Raw genomic sequence first — 11,326 nt, 5'->3', positions numbered from 1 at the left:
TTACTCTTAGATGTGATTTTTTTATGTTAGTTTGATGTGAATTTTATGGCAAAATAATATTATTTTTTACAAAAATATTAAAAGTATAATTATTGTCATTGAATATCTTTTATATAAAATTGTCCTGATCGTAGTTCGCAGTATCACATTTATTTTGGAGATGTTGTGAGTACACAATTAAGTAGTTTATAAGTGTGACAGTAATTTATAAAAAAAATTATTTACATATAAAACAATAAAGAAACCCACACCAAACTGTAAGATATTCAAATTCGAAACATATTATTCAATTTAATAACTATTTATATTTATCATTTGAACTGAATTTTATAAATATTTATAAATTATCCTTAACAGTTGATACTAAGCTATATGAGATTTTACGAGATTTTTTTATGGCTTTGGAATTAGCTTTGCCAATTTTCGAAAGCATTTTGATATAGTTTTGACAAATTTTGTTGTTGTTGAGAATTCATATGGTATATGGTTAAAGTTTATCATATCAGAGTAAAAAGAAAAGTTTATTATCATCAAACTCGTTTTTTCTTTTTTTTATAAAATATCATCAAACTCGTTGAAATTAAATTATTCCATAAAAAACAAAGTTATAGGAACGAGATGGGACAGAGAGAGGAGAAAATTTTAACATTTAGACTTTTTAAAGTTGTGAGTGTGAAGTTAATGATTGTGTCACTGAATTATTCACTATTGGACAAAGATTTTGTAACAAATTGATATCATTATACTATGTGTTTGTTAATTAAAATTATTACAACTCTGTCATAAATCTAAGAAATAATTGAATTAATAAAAATTAATATATTTGATTAAAATTTTAAATAAAATATATTATTTTTTTATTAACTTAATTCTCTCTTATTTTTGGTGTCTTTTTTAACTAGGTAAGATTTGAAAGTGAAAAGTGGTGTGCCAAGTACCAACTCAATGTTACTCTTCACCATACACAATCAAGATGAGTGATGGGTGCTAAACTGCAAATCTCTTTCCACAAGTTGAAAGCCAAAGGCAAACCAATATTTGTTCTCTCAAAAGGGTTAGATTCAAATAATTTAATCGTATGAATAGGAGAGTCAAGCTCAAGCAATGATGTGCAGTTTAATTTGTCTATATTATTGGAACTTTGATCATTAATTGATTCAAATCAAGGAATGCACTGTCGGCAATTGCATGTGGGATTTGTGTAACAATCAAGTGATAAGTTAATGTAATCCAATTGCAACACCAATGTCATCCAAAAACAATTATAAGTGAATTCAGCTGCTAGAGTTGAGAAGGACACTATAAAGAGAAATAATTGAATTATTTAGAATTTATTCAATAAAAAAAAGTTGATTATAATGAATTTATTGTATTCATTATAACTAAATTTATAAATCTTAATTAATTTGTAGTTAATAACAATCAATTTATAATTATTATCAATTTACAGTCCACCACCATATTGCTACTAATGACGTCAGGGTCATCTATGAGTAGAGTCTCTCAACCAAACTCTATAAGGTATCAATTATTTTTTTATACTCTATCTAAATTTGTATATATATTAAAAGTGTTAGAATGGCGATATTTTTAAAGAAGTTAAAAGATTAATATTAGTTTGAAGTTATAGTGAAATATTATTTTTAATTTAAATAAAATAGGTTGAATTTTTTGTGTTTGATTTAATTAGAGGTCCAACTTTTAAAAATTATAATAGAACTCTCAAAATATTTGAGACGGTTCTGCCGACCATCGACATCCGATCAGTATCTCCCGTCACTAATCTACTACTATAGTTATAGTCAGTTATACTTTAACCACCACCTTTCTCTATCAATTGTCTCTTTTGATCAATACAATCACTTTCGCCGATCGATTATTACTACGATAGTCATCTTCTACAACTACCATTTTCAACTACTATTATTAAAATTATTATAGTTAAATGAATTATACAATATTTAAATTAATTAAAATTGATTTTTTTATTTTTAATTATTTTTATGTGTTAAGATGTTTTTTATATTCAATATTTTCATAATAAGTATTGTAACCAAAACCAAAAGTGATTCAATTAAAATTGATACTGAAATTAAAAATTTAAAGCTAAAATATCAAATAAAATTTAGACCTAATGTTTAACCTATTTAGCCAGTGAAAGACTTGAACAAGCCTGAAAACGGATGGAAGGGGTCTCACACCACTAATGATTGGAGAACTGAACTCAAAGATACATCATGATCATGTCATGAAGATGGAAATTCCCATATGTTATTTTGTTGCTTAAATCATATTTTTACTTAAGAGTATTTAAATATTTATTTCCTCTTTTTCAACGAAGTCAAAAAGAAACACATAAACAATTTACTTTACTCTTCCTTCATTTCATTAAAAATCATGTCTTTTTTTCTTCATTCGCTGTCTTTCTTTTCTAAAAGAAAGCAAAACATAATGGGGTTAGAGAGAAAAGTAGAGGATCAATTTTTGGTGCATTGTTGTAATTTTCTATAAGATATTAATTACTTATATATAGACTAGAAAAGTAGAAGTAATGGAAACATTTAATCAGTTTTGTTTTATTCATTCCATTCGTGTATTAATTTTAGCTAAATTGTAATTTTAATTTTTTTTAAAATATTTTTAGATTTTACTTTAATTTTTAAGTTTTATTTGCTTTATTTTGGTCATTTATATTACAAACGTTAGATAATTTTTTAATTTATTTTTGTTTTATTTTAGTCTTTTAAGTTATATACATTAAACACTTTGATCATTTAATTTAATAATATTATACAATTTAGTTCATTTTAATAATGTCTAATATTATAATTTAAAAAACAAAAGTATTTAATTTTGTAATTTAAGATATCAAAATATTTAATGTTTATACCTTAAAAATTAAAGCAATAATTTAATAAATTAAAATGGCTAATATTTATAATTTAAATGACAAAAGTAAAACAAACAAAACTTAAATAATCAACGTAAAATCTAAAAATAACATAAATAATCAAAAATATAATTTAATATTACTTTATCAATTATCAAATAAAATATATCAAAAATTAAAGTATAGAGAACATTTTATTCATTCATACCATAGAATATTTTTACTTTACACTCTAACCATAAAGACGTAATTTCACTGTAATTTAATATTTTATTAGCTTTAGTCTCTAAATTTTTCTAAAATAAATAATGTAACAGAAGGAGAATTATGTGGCAATAAAGATATGGTCTCTCTTATGAAATTAGGGTGCCATGAGGCACTAAATTGTCATGTTAACATTTAACGAGTGATATCATGGTTGTAGTAATGAAAAACAAAAATAAATATATTTACTTTAAACCAATACCAGAAAAATAAAAACTAAAGGTAAAAAATAAAATAATAAAATCCAACCACAAACTACATACACAAGTTATCATTTTTCTAAAAGAATAAAATTTATGCTTATAATTATTTAGTTTATTTGCATTTTAATCCTCTATTTTGTTACATTCATGAATGAAGATAGTTCTTCAATTTTAAATTCAAATTTTTTGTTCTTCAGTTATCACAATTGTTGTAATTTTAACCCGATGCATAATTTTTACTCCTAAAAAATGATACCTTTTATTCTTAAAAGTGACATTTCTTTTTGAATTTATAATTGAGGCAATAAATCACTACTTTGGAGTTAAAAAAAATAATTTTTGACGTAAATGAAGACAAATTATAACAAATGTGATAATTAAAGAGTTTTTAAAATAGAGGTGTTAAAATTATAGTTAGATTTTTTGTTTTTTTACATTAGTCACTATCGTGGTTCTTTATCCTATTATGCCACATTATATAATTTGTCTATATTTCCCTCAAATTGTTGAATTTTTAAACACCTCTTAGAGCATACTCAATAGAGTATTTTTCTTAATAAACATCAGGTCAAATAGTCACTCAATTGTGGAGTAAAAATTACTGATGTTTATATAGGACAATGGCTATAGAGAAACCTTTTTTCATTATTTTTGTAGGTCTCATTCACTAAATTGTATTAAAATAAATAAATATTATTGAAATAAAACGATATATAAGTATTGGTAGGAACTATTTATTAATAACAATGATTAATAATAAGTGAGGTGTATATATAGAACTAATTTAATAACTCAAATAAAGGAACTCCATTGTGAATGCTTTTAAACAACTCACTTTTATAATTTCTTATTTGCACTCAAGGGTTAAGCTACTACTACCTAAGAGCCCACCTATGTTACAACAAATTAATCTCTTTTGTATATGATACGATACCTTATTTTAGATATTAAAAAATAAAAAATAAAAAACCTAAGAACCCAACTTGGTACATTAGATTACTCCAATTAAAAAATTAAGGAAATAGTTCAATAAACCTAACATGATTAACGAACAAAATTTAGAATAGTGAGTAGCAAAAAGGAAGAAAGCTGGGAAGTCATAAAGATAGGACCGATATTAATGGAACACACTACCGAAGAATAAATACATCTCAATCATCATTGAATAAACATACAAAAAACGAGGTATCTTACATGTTACATTATCAAAATATACTAACATTGTAAAAAGTGAGATCAACAATCCACACAGCAGCTAATAATAATATAGACACATCTTTTCATAGGTAATAGATCAATTCATAGGTTAAATTGTTTCAAATTCCTCACTAACATTTTTTCTTTTTTTAAGTACCAAACTATTTAAATTCTAATGTAAATAGATAGCCCAAGGCTTTTAGTAATTCAACAATTTGTGGACTGATAAGTGATAAGAACCCAAACATGATGCCATTTGGGCTGCTTTCTAGAAAAATGAGAGCCAAACTTCTATAGACCAAAGCATATACCACAATAAAATTATTTTATATATCTCATTTAGAATATCTCAAAATATCTTCTCACATCATATCAATATAATTTTATATCTAAGGACACCTAAAAACTATGGAAGGTACTGTTTCATTTTACCTTCCATTTATCTATTTTATTTCTTACTATAATATAAAACATGATTTTTAATGGCTCATTGGGACATTTATTTATATATTCAGATTCATTTGGTTTGGTACTATATTATTCTCCTTCAGCTCATTGAAACAACTGAATTAATTCTCCATAATTATAAATGGATAATATAGTTTACTATAATTTAATCAACATATTGCAATATTAGAGGAGTCTTGAGGGTGCTTGAGAGATGCGACCGATTATGATTCTATATTTTTAGGGACACTAATTTTCTTTTTAATATATATATATAAGAGACTATTTTTTAAGCTAAGGTATCTTCTAAAAAATTATATTTTCATATTAAAATAATTTAAAATAAAATAAAATAACTATGTCCCCAATCTTTTTTATTAATTTTTATTGACTCAATTGTCTCTTATAAAAAATAAATAGAAGAGAGTATTTTATTATATTATAATATAATATTCTTTCATGTTCATACTTAACTTAAACATTTGAAGCTTTTTATCCACTGTAAGAATCCAACCCAAATTTCAAACATTCTAAAAAAGAAACATTATCTAAAGAAAAACAAAAGCATCAATTCACAATCAAGAGACAAATTTATTAAACAATTGAATTTTGAGTCTGCTAAACAATCTTTTAGAATTCATTATTTTTTATATATCGTAGATCAAATAATTGACTCACTTAATATAAGATTCGGACAATATAAAACATACGAAAATATTTTTGGATTTTTGTTTTGTATAGAAAGACTTTGATCATTTTATATGAAAACTTGAAATTATGTTGCAAAAATCTTGAAACTTATTTAAAAGATGGTCATTCTCTTAAAACATTCTATTGTTTTCCTAATGCTTGCATATCTCATAAAATAATATTAACTGTCTCTGCTGAGAGGAATTTTTCAAAATTGAAATTGCTAAAATATTATTTACGATCTACAACGTTGTAAAATAAATTAGATAGTATTGCATTGATTGTAAATAAATTAGATAGTATCAACAACAAAAATGCAGAAAAAATGATATTCAAATTAAGATTAATATGTGTATGAATGTTGTTATTATTGGATCTTATTATTACAAGTTTGAGTGGATAATCTATGAATAATTAATTTTGCAATAATTCAATTTTAGTTTTGGTATGATTTTTTTCAATATTTATATAATCTTTTACTTTTACGTGGAAGACTATTACAATTCAAACAGGAACATCAAACTCATTACTCGCACATAGCAATCAAAAACACTCAGGTACGGCTCTGTGAAATATAAGTATACATTATCTACACAAATGAAAATGTATTGAACATTAATTTCTAATTGATTTTTTTCTTCTAAAAGCCACAAGCAAAAGAACCAAAAACAATCACCAAATTAGTTTGTATTACATACAGAGCAAGCAATCATAAATAGGCCAAAACACAGAAAACAGATAATTCAGAGATGAGGTTATGAGAAACAGTATAGTTGTTTAATAATTCTAGAGCAAAACTACACCTATAATACAAATGAAGAAAGTTTCTATTCTAGTTGGTATTATTTTCCAAAACCTGTCTAAGCTTTCATTCCCTAGCAAAAATAATGGAGGAAAAGTGAGAACAAAGAAAATCATGACTAATGTAATCTTGATTAATAACACCAACTGATCAAAGCAAGCTCAGCTTCCATAACGAACACCAAACTGCGAGAAACTATAATACCAACTGAGGAATTCAGTACAAAAAATAGAGAGCAATTACTTAACCTATTGAGGATAAGATGTTCCATAATAATGTTGCAGACCATAACCACCAGAAGCTGCAGAAGCTCTATCATAATAACCAGATGGCACTTGAGGCTCTGACGAACTCGGTTGAGAACCACTTTGATTGAGGTTGCCACTAGGACCTGTTGGGACATAATAACCAGACATCACTTGTGGCTCTGCCGAATTCGGATGAGAAACGCCTTGGTTGAGGCTGCCATTAGGAGCCATTGGGACACCATCATTACCATAAGGACCAGTTGAAGAACCTGTATAGGAAGAGACGGTTGGGGTTGGTACGTTCATGCCATAAGGACCAGTTGACGGACCTGTATAAGAGGAGACGGTTGGGGTTGGTGCTTTCATGCCAAAAGGCGTGGTGGGCATGCTCATGTATGGATTTGGATGTTGTGGAGGCAACAAACTTGTTGAGTGGAAATGAGGTTGTTGGTAATGGTGTAAGGTTGAACCAACATTACCGACATTATTAAGGACAGGTGCAGGACCAAATGAAGCCGACATTTGAGGCCGCTTCATACCGCTTAGTTGTTGTTGAATCTGAGGAGGATGCTTTGCAGCAAAAGCTGGTGCAGCGTTTTTTCCGCCTCCCTTGCGCTTGCTCAGTTCTTCTATACGCTGTTCAATGCTCGCACGTGGAAACTCAGAGTCAAGTTTATAATTCTCAATAACCTTAATCACTGCTTTCAGTGCATGGATCTCTCTAGATTTGATCTCATTCTGCATTATATAAACCCAAAAAACTATATAAAAATAATATAGAAACAGTCGCATCATGCACCAAACAATCAATCAGAGGGGGATACATACCACTGACTTTCCCTCGGTGGCGAGTCTTATAGCAAGTTTTTGTGCATCATTCACACAAGCTTTCAAAATGGGAACTGGTGGCATCTTATCAACAAGATTGAAATGAAAAATGTACTTGACAGCCAACACATGTTTACCCCTCTCAATAAGTTTCTGAATAACACCTGCAAGACACAGACAAAGATTAGTCTTGCAAATCCAAACATGTCAAAATCAATTGTGTCTTAAATCACTTTTAATTATCCCTATCGTACAGCCAAACATACACTAAACCACCTAAAAGGGTGACACTAGAAATCAACTAACAGTAGTGTCACCACTTCAAATTACAACTTCATACATTAAAAGATTTCAACAACAAAAATCCAACAACAACAAAGTAACATACAAAGTATTATCACGACAACTATTAACATGCTACAAACACCATTGAACTATACCACCTCCAAACCTTAACAGCTGAAAAATGAAATCTCAAGTGTACATTTGATTTCACTTATGGATGAGATAAAATTGATTCTAGAGCTATAGAATTGATATTAACATGTTTGGATTTGTTTGAATAGAATTGATTTTGCCTTCACAACTGTCTCTATCTTGAAGCTAAAATTTCGAGCTTTTGTCATTGTAATTGATTCCTAACCTCAAACTAATTCTATTAGTTGAATGTATCTAAACATAAATCAATTTAGATTCCAGTCACTTTCAGATAAAATCAATTCATTCAAAATAAATTTCGTCACCACTAAACCAAACAAACACACACTAAATGACTAAAATCAAATAGCATTCAATGAAGGGATTGTGACCTGGAACTCTATCTGACAAAGCAATAATCTGGTAAAGCTCAGGAAGTTCATCGCGAGCAGCAGCAGTAGCCGAATAAGCGGCAAGCTCACTGACATTCAATTCAGAGAGCAAATCATAAGCAGCAACAAAATGCAAGAAGGCCATAGTCCAACCAGGTTCAGTAATCTCATTCACCAAGTTAACTTTCCACTCAGAAAACAATCTCTTAGCTTTCTTCTTAACATCAAAACTAACATAAGGAGAAAAAACCCTCAACTGTTGAAACAAAAATTCACAACATTTTTTAATCAAACGAGGTTCTTTTCCATCTTTCATTTCATTTGCATCAAAAACACCATCCATTGAATCAAGAATCATTGCAGCAGGATCAGAGGCACATTTGAAAGCTTTCTGAATTTCATCTTTGATTATCACCTTATCCTTAAAATTCTCACCAATGTAATCCCTCAACCCTTTTCCATCACTTTCCTTGCAGAATTTACTCAAAGGTTCTAAATGAGTTACAGAGACTGAAACGGTACCGTTTTGCGTTGTAGGGTTAGAAAACGAAGATGGGTCGTTAGGGAATGATGATAAGTTTGAAACTTTGGGTTCAGGTTTGGGTTTTTTGGAAGGGGAAGTTGATGGGTCGTTGTGATTTAGTTGGAATTGCGATTCGAGGGATTGAAGATGGAGGAAACGTTGAGAGAGAGAATTGTGGATTGAAGTGAAGTGAGAATCGATGTGGGACCATGAAAGAGGGAAGGAAGAGAAGAGAGAAGAGTGAGATTGAAGATCATCGTATGCTTTTTTGAGATTGTCTTTTTTGTTGTCAACGAGTTTTAGAGCTGCTGAGATGGTTTTTGATGTCGCCATTTATTCTGGTTTCAAATAATGTTTATATGTTAATGGATTTCATTCTTCAATATGAAATTCAATGAATAGTACTTGTAATTTTGTTGTTGTTGTTATTGTTGTGAAATATATTGCGGTGATGATTAGGTTGTATTGAGTATTTTAATTGCAGCTTTAGAAGAACACTGAGGGAAAGGAAAAGGACCAACAACATTAGAATTTTCAAAGTTTTATCAAAGTACCCCCACATTTAGGTTTTTATATATATATATATCCTTATTTATTTTTTAAAATTCACTAAAATACTCTACTTCACTGATAATTGGAAGGGGATGAAATTTGAGTTGTTTATCATTGAAGACAAAATTAGATCAATTTAGTCACCAGGGTCACGAGGCATTACAAATTAGGGTTGTATAGAAAACAATGAAAAGTAATGTTTACTGATATCATGTAAATCATGTAAAGAAAGAAAAGAGAAAGATAAACACGTTTATGCAAGAATAATTAAAAAAAAATACAATATATTAATAATATAAAATGTTTTGCACTATCGTTCAATCTGAACCATCCACCTTATCATTTATTTTCATTTAATAACCACTTATTAAAATTAATTACTCAATACTTTTTTATTGAATGTTGGTATAAAATTAATTTACACTAGTGAACATAATAGTTTTTCTCTCAAAGAAAAAGATTCCAAATGGAAAAACCAAATAATAAAACCAGTATATGAGTATTTTTATTTTAGTTGGGTCAGGCCCAATAAGAAGAAAAACTAATAGAAGCGAAAATATAAAACCAACACAAACGTTGGGCCTAAAAAGTAAAACTAAATAGAGCCCAAACAGAAAATAAACTAATTAAAACGTACAAATTAATAAAGACTAGAAAATACAAATTAATTAAAACTGAATAAATTGATGATTATTCACATTTATGGGGTCATTGGTTTGTTCTACGCTTTAATTGGCAGGATACATTACACCCATGGTTATATTTGAATAATTAGATTAATAAGTACCCTAAGACATTTATCAAGTAATTAAAAGAAATAAATAAAAAATATGTTTTATGCGGAAAAAAATTGAAAATAATAATTTCAAAGAGTTAAATAAACTAATTCAAATATTATATTTTCACTTTTTAATATTTTAACAAATGTGTTTGAAACAATTGTTGACTTTTCCCATATTTAAAACATGAGTCTTAAATTCAAATTATCATACTTCTCTTCTCCTTGGTGTATATCTACGTGATTCATAAGGTATATGTGTAAATATTTTTTATTAAAAAAATATATAATAGATATTCTATTTGTTTAATAATAAATAATCTAAATTTTGAATCACATATATTTACTTTATTTAATTCATTTTTGTTTATATTATAAGATGGAGTGAATACATATTTCATATACTTCTATGTCTATGTAAAAAAGATAAATTGTTTTAACATAATTATATATTAAACTCTAAAATGATATTAAAAAAATCATTTTCAACATATAAATCTATACATTATAATAAAGCAAACATGATAAATTGGCAAGTTTGACACGTGTCAATAAACTAGAGTGTTAAGAAAATATAAGTTTCTATTAATAGAAATAATACGTGTTTATTCTTGAGAAGTTAATGGCCAATTAAAAAAATAAAAGAATAAAAATAAAAAGAATGAATTAAAAATAAAAAGTTTTTTTTTTAAGAAAAGCATAAAACTTCTGTTACATCACGATCTTTGTCCACGATAGAATTTAATGGTCAATTAAAAAATTAAAAATAAAAGATTTTTTTAAGACAAAAATAAAACTTCTATTACATGAGAAATGCAGAAGTGAATGACCAATTAAAAATAAAATATAATGCACGACCTGACATTTCACATTTCACGGTTGAGAATTGAGTGACCAATTGAAAGGTAATCTATACAATATAATATCTCTTTTTTTAGAATAAAATTAAACTTATGTTACACGACTTTGTACATGGGTCAGTTGAAAAGTTAGTGGCCAATTAAAAAAATAAAAGAATAAAAATAAAAAGAATGAATTAAAAATACACTACACCACTACTTGAGGTTTAACTGTTGAGAATTTAGTGGCTAGTTA

At 27.5% G+C, this 11,326-nt stretch overlaps 1 protein-coding gene across 1 annotated transcript; it reads right to left on the bottom strand.

The window, feature by feature from the left end:
* Positions 1 to 6,351: 6,351 nt before the first annotated feature.
* LOC101501660 (FRIGIDA-like protein 2) lies at positions 6,352 to 9,449 on the bottom strand. Its single transcript, XM_004491416.4, has 3 exons — positions 8,379 to 9,449; positions 7,570 to 7,733; positions 6,352 to 7,479 (listed from the first exon to the last, which is right to left on the bottom strand). The coding sequence occupies exons 1-3, from the start codon at positions 9,232 to 9,234 to the stop codon at positions 6,742 to 6,744; spliced, it is 1,758 nt and encodes a 585-aa protein (XP_004491473.1). The 5' UTR covers positions 9,235 to 9,449; the 3' UTR covers positions 6,352 to 6,741.
* Between the last annotated feature and the right edge of the window lie 1,877 nt (positions 9,450 to 11,326).

The sequence above is a fragment of the Cicer arietinum genome, chromosome 2, assembly GCF_000331145.2.
Source record: "Cicer arietinum cultivar CDC Frontier isolate Library 1 chromosome 2, Cicar.CDCFrontier_v2.0, whole genome shotgun sequence".
NCBI classification, from domain to species: Eukaryota; Viridiplantae; Streptophyta; class Magnoliopsida; order Fabales; family Fabaceae; genus Cicer; species Cicer arietinum.
This window is presented reverse-complemented; position numbering and strand designations above follow the sequence as displayed.